Genomic DNA, 18230 nt, shown 5'->3' on the forward strand with positions numbered 1-18230 from the left:
GCTTGTGCATGCAGTTTTTAATTGACCTATTAAACTGTCTTTATCTCAATCCATAAATGCTCAGTTTTATTCTTCCGATTCTCTTCCCACCTCTCCAAGAAAAGAAAAGGAGTGGGCAGCTGTGTAGTGTTCAGTTTCTAGCTGGGATTAAGCCACAATATGCATAATTAAAAAGAAAAGCAGTCATAGAAGCAGGTTAATTGCCAATAGGATCTTGAAGTTTAGCCTACAGGAAGGATTAGAAAAAGAAAACTTACACACATGAACACTTCTTTCTACAAAACAGGGAACAACTTAATATTCTAGGAAAAAGAAAATCGAAGTTTTCTGATTTGTGTTTATATTTCCAGTTTTCAAACAGACCTCAAGATGCCAAATATTTCATCAATTTCTCCTTATCATTATCTTCCAGAATGGAAAAAATCTAAGACTCCTCTTAGTATTTCATTAGTACTTAGATGAACAGATCCCCTGATTTCAATAGCAAAATGCTGCATGCTTCTGAAAATGAACTTAGAGATCTACTTCCTATCTCTGGATTTATCATAAAAAACTGCAAACACAAAACCAGAACCCTACATCCAATTTACAGAACCCTACATCCAATTTACACAGACTACTTTGTAGGTCTCAGTGTCAAAGACGAACATACATAACATTTCTTCTTCTAACAAATTAAAACATGAGATCAGCAACTACAGATTAAGCCACGTGGCTCCACCTTTGAACAGGTCATATTCTAACTGACTTATATGCCCCTCATATGAAATTACCCTTTTGAAGCAGCAGAGCCTAGTTAATAATTAAAACAGTGACAGCTAATTGACACTACCTTGTGCGTCCTTCACTAGAACAAAAGGACTGCACCTGGTTAGGACAGACAGATGAAACCCACAGGGAATTCACAACATTCCATCAGGTGTGCATATCCTAGATGTACATCTATACATCACATACCTCTGGCAAAGCACAGACAGATTCCTAGCAAAATATATTTTCACAACTACAGGAGCTTTTAAGATGAATCCAATGCAACAATTATATTCAACAATGTATTTTCATACACATTTCTGTCTTCCATCATTCCCTGCACCTTGCCAGATGGATGTGAAGCTCTGCTCAGGTGAGCAGGGATAAGTGATCTTGCTGAATCACCAGGATAAATGTGAAGGCTCATCAGGGAAATACAGGCAGTGTTTCTTCCAACATCTGCATTTTCAGAATCAGACTTAACACACAAATGACCTCGCAACACACATTTCAGTTTCTATACAATAGAATGTACCTCAGCAGACTGAATTTTACCATTGATAGTCTACATTGTCATAGCAAAGAAAAAAAAGAATCACTTGTTTCAATTTGAGCTCTTTCAACCAATGCTGTTAAGCTCCCCATTACCACATGTCAGTGAATTTGTCATTCAGCTGCACAAGCTTGAAGAACAGACACTGAAAAGGATCACCACTCTACCTGTCTTTTACTCATTTCTTTTCTCTTGCTTCATTACATAGCATATCCAAAAATTACTCTGTAGAACAGATGAACCTCTGCTCTGGCACAGTGTAGCTATTGTTCTGTTATGCTGCAATTCATCAGGATACTGGATTACTGGAATTCATAGTGGTTTTTATTCTTGGTGCCTGCAAATCTACATTTTACACTGTAAAATGTAAAGGCAGAAAATTATTCCAAATTAATGTTAAAACTGAGAAGAATGAACTATCATGGCTTCCATTAACATGGAATATGAGTCTTCCTGCTGTGTCATTAATTCTGAAAGCATCCAATTCTTTCAGCCAATCTGACTGATGCTACCAGAACGAGATGCAGCACCAACACAAACCCACAGAATTGCTATAAACACTGCATTTGATAGTCATCATTAAAAAAGCACAAATGCCCTGATATTGCTCAGTATGTCAACAGCTAACTATCCACAGACACAAACATTTGTGAACAGAGACACAATGATTTGTGAATTCTGGAAAATGCTCACATTCTCCAAACAATGGCTTCTTGGGGCCAATAAATAAAAGTTCTGTGATTGCACAGCTGGCATCTTTGAATTAATTCTGTGTTCAGACATTCACATCCCTTCCACAGACTGAAGGCCCATACATATATGGCAAGCAGGCATAGAGTTGGACACAGCCCCATCATATTCTGGATTCTGTTCTGGATGGGGGATCTAATATTTGGTTATTGAAAAGCTATACTGCACCACTTAGGGTATGTGGCTGCTTCTAGAAACTCATTTGTCTCTGATTCCATCCACGCAAGAGAAAATACTTCTACTGCTGGGTAACATTCTCCTACTATTTTTTAACTTTATACCTGTGTGCCCTTAGCAATGTTAGTTTAGATCACTTTAGCACTTATGCTTTACATGGCTATAAATGGCACTGTTATACACTAGCATTTTTTAACAAGCATTATAACTCAGGATTTAGTTTTGGGGTATATTTTTATTTCTTTGTTGTCTCACCTTACAGGAACACCACCCAGTGATGCAGAACACACTGCAGCTTCACAGTCATGAGGAGTAGACTGACACTGCCCTTAGGTGCTGAGAGCAAAACCTCACAGCAGTGCTGTCTTGCCTGCACTTCTGGCATTTACTGCCCATTGTTCAAAGTTAGCCCAGAAAAAAGAAAAGCAGTAGCAGATATAAGCTGCCTAATTAGAGGTGATTGCTGAACAGCCTCACAGCCTTTCCCTTAAGTTTACCAGGCTATCAGGGCAGCCAGGCATCACAGTGTAAATAGATGCTCATGCTGTTTTGGAGCTGCTGTAGTCAAACAGGACACCCAAAATGAACAAGCCCCATCAGTGCAGAAAGGCTTACACACCATGGATAATCCCCCTGAGTCAACAGCAAGCTGCTTCCTTGGTCTTAAGACTCAGTTATCTGATGAAATTAGTTCCCATAACACAGCATGCAAAGTAACAGAGGAGAGAGCCTGGCTCTGTACAGGAACTGGTGTAGAAGCATGCTGAGATCCATAAGGGTCCAGGTAAGACTTAATAGTAAATTACCAGTACCCATACTCATATATTGGTAGCTCCCTAAAGCAAGTCACAACAGTAGCCTAGCACTGATTTGTGTCTAAGGAAACCTATATAATCATTGTGGTAAAACCTGCAGAGAAAACAGTAATTGACCAACTTCTAGCTGAAAATCTCATTTATAGTATATTTTAAACACCTGCCTACATTACTACAACAACAGAGCTCAATAAGAATAGGGTTATACTTTGAGTACACCTGTCCTAAAGGCAGGGTCTCCACAGGCAGCTTGTTAGAATACAATCATTTAATTTGACATCAGGCATCCTTACAGTCCAAACCTGCTCTAACAGTGGCTTTCATCTCTTCTTGCTTTGAGGCATTTTCACCTTTTCTAACCCTCTGTTCAAAATGCATGTTAATTCTTAGGATAGCACACTTTATTTCAAATAAATACATAGACAGCTTAGCTGTTGTCTATAACATCTCTCTCCCCTCCCTATAAAATCAACACTGGTAGTCTTGAAGGGTGGGAGGAATCCATCAGTAGCACCACTGCTGGAATATTTCATCCCTAATTCTGGAGCCTTCCCTGCATTATCAAGTGGCCAGCTTTTTGTAACACACACACGCACAAGGAGCTAACAGATTTAAGTTAACAATGAACTGATGTTTAGAATAGAAAATGACAACTCAGAACCCCCTTTCTAAACAGTGACTGAGTGAGGAGTAGAACAAATAACAAACCACTGAGGCATACCTGTCCCTTTCTTGCTCTCCATCTGCCCTTGCCCTTTCTTAGATATCAAAATTATATACTAAAACATGCATCAAGAGTGTATGTATGCACACAGGGGTACACAGAGAGTGCTCACATTGCCCTCTGCTGACCAGAGCCCAGTGCAGTCCAAGTGCTCTCCAACACACACCACACTGTGGTGGCACAGGTGAGCTCCATACCAGTGGGTGTATCAATCCCTGGTGCAAAAGACATCTCCTGCAAGGCAGAAATCACCAAGGCTTTTTCAGAAACAAGTTTTAAAGTCTGGGGTTTCTTTGCTTTTCTTCTTCCTACCTGGTGATACAGCTTGGGAAGGGGGGCAGGAATCAAATCAACCACATATGCCAGTTGCTTACCATCACCTAAATGTTTTGCTGATTTACACTGATTTGTCAGCACTCTTTTTTCCTCACAGCTGGGCATATTAATGAAATACCAGGGACTGCAGACAAGGTGGAAGAAAGGGAAGCCAAGCAGGAAAACAGAACTGAGAGGCAGTGACTACTACTTTCATGTTACCTTATTTGCAAGTCCTTCCCTCCACTAGTTTTACAAATTCTGTCCTTTTACTTTTCAACATGAATGCATAGAAACACCAATCAGGAGGAGATAAAAATAATTCTTAACATCTCCCCTTCTTCATCCCCACAATAAATAAACTCCTTTTAAGTGTCCACTTCTACGACTTGAGGGGGAGAATCACCTTAGGCCACAGTTTACAGACATACTTTAGACTGGAAAAACGACAAAATTAATTTAGGAAGCAGCTCAATAAGTTCAACTAAGCTTATGGACAATCCACATGTTATATTAAGAGTCCATAGACCACCTTTCTGACAGTGGCTTGCTATAATGTGCTACATTTAAGTACCTACAAGCGGACATAAGAGATGCAGACTGGGGTTCTTGAACTGGGGGAAGAAGAAAGATTTCTGCTGCTGTTTCCATACTCACCCAAGGCCCAGTAAGATGCAGATTCCAAAGGCAGAGCACTACTGTAGAGAGCATGGATATACATGAGGTGAATCATCAGCTCAGCCAGGCACCACCAAAAGAAAATACGAATTATGCCCACAATTAAGATGATGAGATTGGTCTTCACACTGAAAGCTTCTTGTCTCCTCATCTAAAGAAGAAATCCAAAGAGGTTACCTGGCACAAAACTGACCATTTTACTCAAAATACTTATCCTGGGAACTTTTGACTACACCATTTGGAAACTCCTCACACACTCTAGAGGGAGACTGGTCTTTCCATTCTCAATCTCAGTAAGCAGTAGAAACCAACAAGAAGCCAAATGTGTATGGACATTGCACCAAACTGTTGTAAAAAAGGCCAACTGTTGTTAACCTGAACAGAATCCAGACACGAGACTTTAACTCTTGCAACTTGACCTCTGGAGATAATATAAAAAGATTAAAGAAACTACAGCTAGGAAGAAGGTGGTTTTCCAAGCAGCAGCCCTTCCAAACAGGAACAATAACTGCTTACTCTTAAAATACCTCCAACTTCTACCAACTGCAGAGAATCAATGACTAGAGGACAGTTCTTAATTTTCCTCCCATAGCATTGCCAAAGTCAGCAAGATCCACAGAATGTGCTGAGAAAATGGAAGTGCAAGCTAAATATCCAATAAGGCAAAGTTTGCAGTTGACAGGCTTCTCAAGAGGCTCCAAACTCTTAGACTGCTAACTGCAGCAAACACATGGGCATATTATTATTGCACCACCTTTTCACAATAAGAGAGAATAGAATCAAAAACCAGAAACATAGGATTGCCTAAAAATTCAGTCATGTGTTACACATCCATTATTGTATGCAACATCTCCTTGTCTAGTCTCTAACTGGCCACAAAAATGCACATACAAGAGAAGTAACCAACTCATCTGCACAGGCCCTCAGTCCCAAGCACAGCACAGTTAACATGCCCACTCATTTGGAGAGCTCCTTTGTATCAAGCTACATGACAATGTGAAAGCTTGGACACTACCATTTTACCACAGGGATTTGCACAACAGCCCTTCAAACCCGTGTCTAGAACTGCTGTGCCTTGCGCTTCAGCCCAGCAATTCCACAAGGCCAGTGACAAAGTGGCAGTGGATGCCAATTGCCAGAACTACTATTACACTCCAGGGGTCATGCAGCAGTCCATTGTCTCCAGCTCCAGAATTTCTGCTTTCCATTGTGCTCAGCAGGAACCCTCATCCAAGGCTCAGCTTCAGTTAAGGGGTTCTGAGAGTGGTCTCTTACAAGGGCATCAATAAATATCCTCTTTGTATTGTGCATTTTGAATCAACTGCTGGGCACTGCATCTGTTGAAACCCTTTTCTGATCTCTTCTGCCAAGGTAATACCCTCTGCTCAGGTAAGAGCTCTGACATACCCTTCAGCAAACACATTAGGCTTGTTCAGTTTGTTCCATCTTCTTCATGGCTTTAACTACACACATCTGTAAATATTTAATGAGAACCTTCTGCAAATACAGACATATTATTCTCAATCTTCCTTTTTCTTCTTACACCAAGAATACATGTGCTCTTTGCATAGTTCTTTGCTGAGCCATATCAGGTGAGCTAAATTTCAAAGCAAGGCTCCCCCAGTTTTTCCTATCAGCTATCCCCAAGCTGTTTTCAGCTTGGAATCTCATAGGTCTTCTGAAACAGTCCTTGGAAAGAAAGTACGACTGTCCCTCTCCTGGTGTACAAGGATTTAGTTGGAATTTAACACACTTCAGAAGCTACAAAACAAAAATTAGTAAAAAAATACTACCTCAGTTTCTATGCAAGTCTATGTGGACTGTTCCCACAATATCCAGCCCAAGGTAACAACATTCAACCTTGCATCTTCCAAAGCAAGTGAAAACAAATGAGCATAGGACTTTTCACTCAAGGATCCACTGGAATCTAGTTTCACTTTCATAAAGCCCAGTACTTCCTTTGGCTTCAACAGAAAATTCCCAAATGTAAACAGAAGCAAGCGATCCCTAGGCTTCTATGCATAAACTGAAAAAGCAGTTTTATGGTTTGAAATGTTCACTAATCTACTTTGACACAATAATTTTAACTATAGACATAACAGGTTGTGATGCCACTTCTTACTCAAGTATGTAAGAAAATACGGAAAGCAATAAAGGATGAAAGCATGGACTTCTCCCATCATGTAAAAAGCAGGCTTGAACAGAAGCCTGCAAGGGACTAAGAAAAGCATTCAGTAAAGTTTGTGAGTCTTATATTTTAAACAAGCTGCTCAGTTGAAGCAAAGTGCTCCTAGTAAGTCATCAGCTGTTTTCACATCAATGTGAGGAGAAACTGGAGTTTTCAGGAATTCCCAATACAATCTATCAGCTTTCTGTGGCTCTGAAATCCATTTCAGAGTTAATAGCAAGCTTATGCTGAAAACATTAGTTTTATTTCACTTGATGAAGAAGAAAACAAAAAAACAGTCCAGAAGCTGCATGCTAAAATTATGAACACTCTCCATATGTAACAAAGCATGTCACTGGCTCCCTGGTTGAAGGGATGAATCTGATGTTAGACAAGAGCATCTTGTGAAGCAGAAGAACTTGGGAAGACAGGCTTGTGTTAAAAGCTGATATACAGGACATTACAAAAGTTCTCATGATTACTCAAAATTGTAACATTCCTATAGCATTATTTCTTGATTTTATAATTATGTGGAAGACAGCTTTAGACACCCAAACAACAATCACTGTTACCTGTTTACTGAATTCATCAAAATTGACAAGGGGTCCATTGTGGAATGTAGGATAGTAAAACACATAAGCCAGCATCCAGGGGAAGGAGTGGGATGACTTCTGGCTGGGTGCATGCCAGCAGTACTCCAGGCTGAAGCTGGTGCAGAACAGGCAGCGGACAGACACCGTGAAGAGCAGCAGATAATACTCGTTTTCAGTGTCGTACCACCTTCTCTGCAAAACAGAACAAAGCCAGATCATGGTGGTGCAAAGCTGTGTTTTCTCTATGGCAAGACAGCAATGTCTACTCAGATCTCAGCTTTTGGGGTCAGCAGCAGCAGCAGGAAGAAACTAAAGCCAATAGCAGCAGGAATGAGAATCTAAAGTGAACAGCAATAAACACACAAACAACAAGCACTGGCTTTTGGTGGAGAAAGGTGCTCCAGAGCTACTGCAGCCAGCATAAAGAGACAACAGCTTGGTTTCAGAAACACGTCAGGCTGTGAAGTACCAGGACAGCAGGAGAGCTCTTCTCACAAAAATGAAACATTATCTACCTCAGATTTAGTCCAGTACTACAATATTCAAACCAAAAAGCCAAGGGACTGCTAGGGCTTAAGCTAGATATAAGGAGAATCAGTCACTCATGAGAAAACTTCAGGCTGGAAAAATGTTACTACTGTGCATTTATTGATTCTTTGACACTTGGTATCACACATTGGCCAGCAACAATCCAATCATGGCAAAAAACTTGGAAATATCAGCAAATGTAGCTTGGCTGACTGACAATTTGTATTGCACTGGCCCTCTCCTCAGCAGAGCAAATCACAAAATTGACCACACCACAAAAAGAGATTCTACACACTCACTCCCCCTTCTCCCTGAACATCAGGGCAACACTCCTTATAACAAACGTCCTGGTTTTCCCATTGGTCCAATAAAATACAACAGGACACTTCCTCACAACTGGTCAACAGTTTTTCCATATCTGTACTACCCAGAAAAAGCCACTATACAAGGAGTGAAACGGAGCTTGCTTACAGCTAATTGATGCAAGTAACTCATTTGGTACAGCTCAAACTGTAGGAGAAAGTCTCCCTCTCTGCAGAAGTCACAGGCATGCTTAACTGAGTAACTCCTGGATACAAACCCAAAACCCAGCACCTTAAATTGGCATGATCAGAGTTCCAATGAAATGCATATAATAGAGCACTAGTGAAGTATTATACTCCAGCTCCACTGAATACCACTTACACGTTAATGAACATACTTTTATTCCAATGCACTGGCCACCATGATAGAGAAATGTGACTTTAACTGGAGAAGCTCCAGCATGAGTCACTGCAGTGCTACTGCTTAGGATTCCTCAAAGCAACCCCTGCTTATATCAACTGAAGGGACAGTAGGCTGCCATAGAGATAGACACCACTACAGGCAACCATCACCATAATTAATTTGATGTTTAATTAGTCCTTCTCACATTACCTTGGTTTCTTCCACGGCTGGTATGCGTAAAGTGGCCAGAAGGACAAGGGAGCACAACCATGTCAGGAGTGACAGCTGAAACTGAGCCACAGCAAAGGAAATAGCTGCATGTAACAAAATGACAGCAAAGCCCTTGATTCCCAGTAACAACCAGCAGGCAGCCATTCCATAAGCCATCAAGCACCATGGTTTATACTGTCAGAAAAAGAAAAGTTAGCAATCTTTTAGTTTAATTATTTCTAAAGAACAAAAGCACTCAATACCTGTGCTGCCTACACAGGTTCTGCAGTGAACACAAATATAGTCAACAAGGTGAGGAACACACATGAAAAAAACCACAGAAATCCAACTGTAACCCTAAAAGTGAAAGGGAAGGTATTTCTGTCGTAGCATCACGTGAAAACCAGCCTCCCTAATTTGAGGGAGAGCATAATTTCTTCCTTTCCTTCCTCAGACTAGCAGGTGTGACACCACACACAGATAATTTCCCACAATCATACAATTATTTAGCAATCATGCCAAAACCCAAGCAGCCATCACTTTACATACTTCCATCATAAAGGAACAGCTGCACCCCTCTTATGTGTATAAATCAAACAATGCTGTTTAATGGCTTACAAGGCAGAGGCTTTTAGAGGTTGGAGACTGAAGTCTCCAAACATTAAGGCAACCAATCCCCACACACAATTCACACTACAGGATGAGCTTTACTACTGTCAGTGGCCTCACTGCAAAGCTTCCCATGTCCACAGTAAACAAACCCATCAGAAACTCCCCACTGTGAAGAAAATCCCTACATACCTTCTCCACCAAGAGCCTGGACATCTGTGATACCAGCAGGTGACCAGCCAGAAGCCAAAGAATACGTTCCCTTCCCCATTCAACCCAGTAGCTCCACTCAAAGTCCATGGGGTCCTGTGGAACGAAGGGAACTGGTCACTATGTGTATCTGGCCATAAGGGACAAAGGAGTATCTCCATAATACAACTGCTGTGTGGTACCCAACAGAACTCCCACATCTCAGGAACACCAATTCAGCAACGCAGGTGGATCACTTGCAGCAGTGAACTCAGCATCATTTTCACTTCCAATGGGGCAGTTCAAGAAAACAGAGCTTTACATGGTGCAGTGCCTCCTCAGCCCCACACTGGTGCTGAAGCTGAGCAACTTCAGCTCTCCTGAGGGATTCAGAGCAACTCTGCTCTGCCTTGGAATACCAAGAACTTCAGTAGAAAGGTACTTTGCTGGAAGAAAAGATTACCTCTCCATTTCAGCAAAGTCTAGTTGTAATTAGATGGAGTTAGGTCAGCTGATAAAAATTTTTATCTAAATTAGGTAAGAGGGATCAGCCAGTAGCGCCATGTCCAATACAGAGCCTTACTAAAAGTTCATCTCAACTGCCTTAAAGCTTTCTAAAAAGCACATATCAAAGGTCCATTACCAGCAGTGATGGGAGGCCTAAACACCGAAACACTTAGACATGCATTCCTGCTTTTGTGTAAGCAATCCTTAAGATTAGTTGGATTATTTGCTTTTGACCTCACAAACTTTTGAAGAAATGCAAGCAAGGGGGGTAGGGATGCGTTTTTTAGTTTGGGGTAGAGGACTGCCAGTTTCTTACTGTTTTAGTTTTGGGTTGTTTTAATACCAACTCTGTTTCTTTAAGACTTTACACCTTAAAATCCGTTCTCCTCTATGCTGTACTACAGGTCAACCAAGAGAAAAACATGTTAATTGACATTAAGCATTATCCAAATCACCCACTAACAAGAAAAAAGGGGAGAAGGCTGCAGAAAGTGTCAAGGTTGATCAGAGTTTTAAGGCCAAACAGTAAAATATAGGGTTATCAAGATCTGTAGCAAAGCATAAACACTTAAGTCAGGGATCAAGAAAAGGAGCAGAACTTTGGTTATGATTCTGAAATCCAGACACACCCAGCCAGTCTCTCTTCCTCATCAGAAACATCAGACTAAAATTAACTATAAATATCCAAATCTGCATGTTACTATAAACTTCTAAAGCTAAATCAGAAGCTTGGATGAGCAAAGGGTGTGGAGGCATGATTATTCCCACAAAGCAAGACACTGTCACCCCTCCTACCTTTTTTAGCCCCCGAAAGAGAGTCCCTGGGTCCAGCCCAAACCTTCTGTCCATTGCAGCTTCATACTCTGCAGGGAAGAGCAAACCTTTGATACGGACACAGCAGCCAGAGCAGGAAGAGTCAGGGGTGGGTTCTTTGCTGCTCAAGAGCAACACCTTCCCACGTGGTCTCCAGCAGTGAGGATACCCATATCCAGGGAAGGGCAAGTTCTCCACATCACTGCTCACTAGGTGGGGGGCCCATAGAAATGGCAAAGCAGTTTCCCAGAACCAGTGTTTTGATTCCCCCTGGCAACAGGGACAGTGGCAGCAACCCGCCTTTTAGCACACAAGACCCGCACTAACCCTCACTCGCCATTTTTCAGAACTGCCTGGTGTCTCCCACCAGAGCAGAAGGGGGACACACACCCAAGAGTGGCCAGCACTGCCTAAACAGGGAAAAGCTGCTCAGAGAAGCTGCCTCTAGAGCCCATTGCTACCACATTTTGTCATTTCTGCAGCAGACTTGCTGGGTGCAAGACCATGGGGGCACAGCTTTGTACCCAGTTACACAGAACTCCTTCCACTGCCCTGCAAACGCCTTTCTGGCACTTCTTCCCTTGAGGGCTTTCAAGAGCCAGGTAGAGTCATTAATGCAGAACTTTGTTGATTGAAGCCTAATAAGATGCAACATATATTCTCTGCAAAGCCTCTCTAGCTTCTTATACTTTTATAAGACAATTTTTATTTCCATTTAAATAGCAATGTGCTATAACACAGCTTCTTTTCATCTACAAATTGTACTTAACTTGTTTAAAATCTCACTCTCGCTCTGCAATACACACCTCCCCAGCTCCAAACCAAGCCACCACAGCAGCTACTAAGAGGTTACACAAGGCAGAGGTAAGTGTTTGGAAACAAGCTGACCACAAAACTCTACAGACAACCCAACCATTGCTCTGAGTCCTGGACGAGAGCTCCAGGCAGGGAGCACCAACTTGCCCTAGGGCCTCCCTAGGTTCAGACCTGGCAATTTCCATCAGAAGGCAGAGCTGCTCCTAAATGACCCACCTGCAAGGGGCTGTTGGTGACTAACCAGGGACAACAACACAAATCAAACCAACTTCCCTGAATCTTCCCTACCTGAGTAGCTGAGCTTCAGAAGTCTCCCTCATCAATTCCCTGACAGCCACGTCCGAGTACAGCATTTCCGAGGGCAGACCTGGCACTCAAAGGCAAAAAAGCCCTGGGACAAAGCTCTCTGCTCAGGTGGCATCTGCCTACTGCTTCCTCGCATGCAGCAGGCTGGCAGCTGGGAAGGACACAGGGGCTCCTCGCACAGGAACAAAGCAGAAACCGACCAGAGAGGAGAACTCACACCGAACAGCCTGGCCAGCCGCGGGCGGGAAGCTGCGCCGAGCGAGCCCGCCCACGTCGCGCACTTACTTCGGGACACTTGGTGCGCCTCGTAGAAAGCGTAGAGGTGGGAGCCCACGGTCAGCAGCCCGTAGAGGCACAGCTCCCAGGCCGGCAGCAGCATCGGCACGGAGCTGCTCCCGCCGGCCGCCTCCCTGCGGGGAAAGAGAGACGGGAGCGGTGTCCTGGCGGAGGGCAGACGGGCACCGAGCAGCGGGACACGGGGCACGGCACCGCGGCTGCCGGGCCCGGGCTCAGGGGCGGCCCCGCTCCGCTCCGCCCGCAGCTACCGGCAGGGCAGGCGAGCCATGCCCGGCCGCGCCGGCTGCAGAGGCCGCGGGTCCAAGGGCTCGGCACGGCCCACGGGACCCTCGGGACAGAGCCAGGACCGGATCCCGGCCGCTCTCACCGAGCCGGGACAGACGGGAAGGGAGGGGAGACGCCGCTGCCCCTTACCTGAGGAGGGCTGTGCGGCCAGGAGAAGAAGGAGCGGCAGCAGCGGGCTCGGGCGGGATGAGCGGAGGCTCCACACCCGCAGACGAGAGGGCGGCCCCGCGCCCGGAGCTCCCGCCACTGGAGCGACCCCGCGGCCGGCCGTGCCCGGGGGCCGCCCCGCGGAGGGACGGCAGGGGCGGAGCGGGGCGGAGCTGCCGGCGCGGCCGAACGCTGGGGGGCGCTGCAGCCCGCTCGCCACGGGGTGTGCGCGGCTACAGGGCCCGCGTAGGCAGGTAGGGGGTGTGCGTACAGTACAGGGGGTAGGTACACAGCTACGGGGGTAAATACACAGCTATGGGGTGTGCATACACTTACAGGGTGTACATACACAGCTACGGGGGTAAATACACAGCTATGGGGTGTGCATACACTTACAGGGTGTACATACACAGCTACGGGGGTAAATACACAGCTATGGGGTGTGCATACACTTACAGGGTGTACATACACAGCTACGGGGTGTAAATGCACAGCTATGCGTGTAAATACACTTATAGGGTGTGCATACACCCACAGGGTGTAAATACACAACTGCAGGGTGTGCATACACCCACGGGTGTAAATACATAGCAACAGGGTGTGCATACACCTTCAGGGTGTAAATCCACAGCTATGGGGTGTAAATACACTAATAGGGTGTGCATACACCCACAGGGTGTAAATACACATCTACAGGGTGTGCATACACCCACAGGGTGTAAATACACATCTACGGGGTATAAATACACTTATAGGGTGTGTGCATACATACACCCACAGGGTGTAAATACACAGATACAGGATGTGCATACAACCACAGGATGTAAATATACAGCTACAGGGGTAAATACGCTTATAGGGTGTAAATACACAGCCACAGGGGTAAATACACAGCTACAAGTTGTAAATACGCTTACAGGGTGTGCATACACCTACAGGGCATGCATACGCCTACAGGTGCACACCCACCTCCAGCCTGCTACAGGGTGTCCATAAGAGCCTTTCACCGCCTTCTCGCCCACTCTCACCAGAATACAAGGCACAATTATGCTGGGACACCGTTTTTACCATTATCACGGCACAATCTGATCAATCAGCAGGTCTGAACAACACCATCAAAGCAAGAGCGTGAGGCTGGAAATGCTGGTGGTGGCAACTCCCTCCTGGATCAACCTGCATTTTAGCAAGGGCTTCCTCCTCCTGGCACTGCCGACATGACTAATGAACCTCACTGTTCGTAGAGTTAAAAGCACACTGACTTTCCAATCCCAAAGGTTTGAGCAATCTATGCTCATCTGATCTTGCACTACGTGACTTTTAATCCTCTCTGTTGCTGAGATCAGTGGTGTCATATTTGAATGGGGGGAAACGCTTCATATCCCATAGGACATTTTCTTGCTAGATCTTTAAGTTCCTCTTGCAAAATAATATTTCTGTTCCCCTGATCACCTGGTTGCACCCTCCAATTCCTGTTTCTGGATCTTTGAAAGCCAGACTTCTACCTAATACTCCAGATGAAGGTATAGAATCATTAAGGTTGGAAAAAACCTCCAAGAGCATCAAGTCCAACCTTTGAGCTGAATACCACCATGTCAATTAAACTAGTGCTAGGTGCCACAACCAGTCATTTCTTCAACAATTCTGGGAAGGGTGGCTCCACCACCTCCCTGGGCAGCCAGTTCTAATGCTTAACTACCCTTTTCATTAAGAAATTCTTCCCAATGTCCAACCTGGATCTCCCCTGGTGGAGGTTGATGCTATCTGTTCTTGTCCTGTCAGGAGTTTCCTGGGAGAAGAGACTGACAGCTCCCTGGCTGCACCCTCCTTTCAGGCAGTTGGGGAGGGTGATACAGTCCCCTTGAGCATCACCCTTCCAGGGTGGACACCCTCAGCTCCCTGTGCTGCTCCTCACAGGACTCATTCTCCAGACTTTCCACAAGCTCCCTTGCCCTTCTTTGAGCATGCTCCAGTGCCTCAACACCTTACTTGTCGTGAGGGGGCTTAGCACTGGACGCAGCACTCAAGGTGTGGCCTCACCATTGCCCAGTACAGGACAATCACTGCCCTAGTCCTGCTGGCCACACCATTGCTGGGACAAGCCAGAATGCCATTGGCCCTCTTGACCACCTGGCCACACGCTGGCTCTCAACCAGCACCCCTGGATCCTTTTCCACTGGGCCATTTTCCAGCCACTCTGCTCCAGTCGGTTATCAGTCCCATCAGTACAAGGACTTGTCTTCCCTATCTTAATCAGATATGCATCTCCTAATATCTCCAATTTGTCCATCAGAGCCTCTGATAATCTTGAATGATTTGTGCCTTTTCCTCCATTTTTTCTTTCTGCCTCTCTTTGCCAGAGAATTACTCACTTTCAGTTTATGGTGTCAGTTGTGATAGCCCTTAGATATATGAATTGCATTTACTCTGTGGAGCTGCTGTAAAATCTCAGGGTTAGGGATGTTCTCCTCTATGATGGCCAGATGCTATTCTCTGCTGACAGTGCTCCCCCAATCTTTTGTCCTCATCGGGTTAGTTAGTACCTTCCCCCCTGCCCCGCCAAAAAAAATCTGACAATAGACTTCATAACAGCACCAAACCAGCAGTCCTGAACTTGTGAAAACATTTCCAAAGCACTGCAGCTGAGTTACAGCCACTAAGGGTCAGCAGAGTTTGTTTTTCCTGCAGTTTTGTGGTTTCTGGTCACCTGTCTGAAGCCGGCACAGACACCAGGCCCTCTAGATGGCTGCAAAGCACCAGCAGTCTGCCAGCGGCAAAAGGGAATGGGTACAACAAGGTACAGATTTTACATCAGGTTACTCTGAAAAGGACATCTTTATCACTAGTTATGTGGTGGCATTCAAGAGCCCTGCATGGACCAGGTGATCAGTTACTCTTCCACAAGGGTCGGTGCCAAGCCCAGTGAGCAGGAACGCTGACAAACTTGACAACAGCCCCAGCTGGAAGACCTCACTGTCTGGAATTCTACATTAGACTATTATTTTTTTCCCCACCCTTATTCATGCTAGTTTATATAATACAACATGACAAGTCTCAGTGAACAAGTTTGCAAGAGTAGGTGTAAACTGAGCTGCTGAAAATCACTGGCACAAATACCTGTGCATTGACATGGCCCTCACGGTTTTAGATGGCATGAATGAAAAGCAAGTGCTACTATTCCTATAGTCGCTGACAGACAGCAGTGCAATCTGGGAGCAAAAACTCTTGGAAAATGGCAGTAGGAAGTCCTATTTGTCATTTGAGCAGCAATGAGGTAACAGGTTTTATGTGTCTCTTGCCCTGTGTCTCAGCAGTTATGCAGGCCTGGCCCCCTCTTCAAAGCATTTGCCCTTTGAGAAGAAAGCGATGTTATTCTGTGTACACACAGCAGCTTTCTCTGAGGCCAAAATTAACAATCAGCCTTAGGCAGAATGATGATTTGTGATGGTAGAGATGTTTTCTTGATACAAATTAGAAGCATCTCTTCTGTTTGAAGGTTTGCACTGTGCTTACTCATTTCCAGAATGGCTGCAGAGTGTCTTCCCCCTGCCTCTATGAACAGAGGGTCAGACATCACTAGCAAAGAGTCTGTTACTTGTAGATGTTGATGTCCCCTTTTTTAACTTCTATTACTTCTGAAGCTGGCATAGCACCTGAGTTGTGTTTTGACTGTAAAGTTCAAATGCCATTTGATCAAAGTCTCCATTTCTTATGTGGCAGGTTGAGATGTGGTTATCAGGAACTTAAGCAAAAGAAATCCAGAATGAAAAAGGACAGAGGTAACAGGAGGCCTTTTAAAGAGGCCCTTACTCTTGCCTTTTTATGCAAGGTGAGCTTTTACAAAACTCTTTATTACATAATCACAGAATATGAGTGAGGCTTGAAGGCACCGCAGTGGGTCATCTGGTCCAACGTCCCTCCTCAAGCAGGGTCATCCTAGAGCACATTACACTGGATTACATGCAGATGGTTCTTGAACTTCTCCAGTGAGGGAGACTCCATAACCTCTCTGGATAATCTGTTCCGGTACTTTGTCATCTCACAGTAAAGAAATTCTTCCTCGGATACAAGTGGAACTTCCTCCATCAGTTTCTGCACATTGTCCTTGTCCTACTGCTTGGCACCACTGAGCAGAGCCTGGTCCATCTTCTTGACACCCCCATTCCACCACAGACAGACATTGATGAGGTTCCCTCTCAGTTGTCTCTTCCCAAGCCTAACAGGCCCAGTTCCTTCAGCCCTTCTTCATAAACGATGCTCCTGTCCCTTAATGATCTTTGTTGCTGTCCTCTAGACCCACTCCAGTAGCTCCACATCTCCCTTGTACTGAGGCACCAAGCACAGGACACAGCACTCCAGAAGAGGCTTCACCAGGGTTGAGGAGAGCCTAGTTATTTCTAGGGCCTCATCATGGCCATGGATAAAAGGCAAGGTGGGGGTTGTAAAAGGCAATTAAGTGGGAAAATGAGGCATTTTGCAGCTGGGAAAATAAAGCAAATATCAGATTTTTAAGGAAACTGGTTTTTTGCAATTGTTGGTTTCACATTGGGGAAGAAATCAAAATGAGTCTTTATCAACCCAGCAGTGGATTTCTCAAGGAGGCTAAAGCATAGGGCTTCTAACTGGTTTTATTTTTTAATATAAAGTCCCAATGGGGAGTGCATGCCCTACAGCTTTCTCTCCCTGGCTGAGATCTCACACATTGACTCAAGACTCTTGTTTTCATTCACCCTCTGGAAATCACGCAGCAATGCCCCCTGCATGCAACATCTGAATGATGGGACACAATCAGGACCCACTGAGAGTTTACAGGTTAGAATTTCAGCAGCAGATAGAAGGCTAAGCTATGTATATTTTGGAGAAATCACCACCATGTCAAGAAATCTCCATGTAGCAAACCAGCAATATTAAAACTGGAAGATTGAAATATATGAAAGATATGGTATGTACAAAGACACCTAAGTGTGTCTTCCAATAACCAAGTTAAATATGACTTTAACTTGGTTATTGGAAGACACGCTTCCAATAAGAAGTGGAGGTTAATGTGAACCCCCTATATGGAGATCTCAAGCCCAGAGTTATGGATTCTAGGGAGACAATGTGCACGTTTATCCTTTTTGTCTTGTTTGGCTTGGCTTAATGAAAAGTGGACATTATACTAGGCTGGCAGCATTACAGTGTCCCATCTTTAAAGGCTCCTCTTGCCTCTGACTCCCAGCCCTGAAATGGGCTCATAGTGAAGTGCCAGTAATTTTTTTCCTCATCATCTTTAGCCATATTTATGTAGATAGTGTTTATC

The 18230-nt window shown here is 44.5% G+C and overlaps 1 protein-coding gene across 1 annotated transcript in view; it reads right to left on the minus strand.

The window, feature by feature from the left end:
* Positions 1-12683, minus strand: part of HHAT (hedgehog acyltransferase) — a 147252-nt gene extending 134569 nt beyond the window's left edge. Inside the window, exons 1-6 of the mRNA XM_059468331.1 lie at positions 12491-12683; positions 11066-11133; positions 9767-9880; positions 8966-9160; positions 7502-7714; positions 4742-4913 (exon numbers count right to left, since the gene is read on the minus strand). Of these exons, the coding sequence (XP_059324314.1) occupies positions 4742-4913; positions 7502-7714; positions 8966-9160; positions 9767-9880; positions 11066-11133; positions 12491-12584 (856 nt within the window). The 5' untranslated portion in view covers positions 12585-12683. The remainder of the gene's footprint in view (positions 1-4741; positions 4914-7501; positions 7715-8965; positions 9161-9766; positions 9881-11065; positions 11134-12490) is intronic.
* Between the last annotated feature and the right edge of the window lie 5547 nt (positions 12684-18230).

The sequence above is a fragment of the Ammospiza nelsoni genome, chromosome 3, assembly GCF_027579445.1.
Source record: "Ammospiza nelsoni isolate bAmmNel1 chromosome 3, bAmmNel1.pri, whole genome shotgun sequence".
NCBI classification, from domain to species: Eukaryota; Metazoa; Chordata; class Aves; order Passeriformes; family Passerellidae; genus Ammospiza; species Ammospiza nelsoni.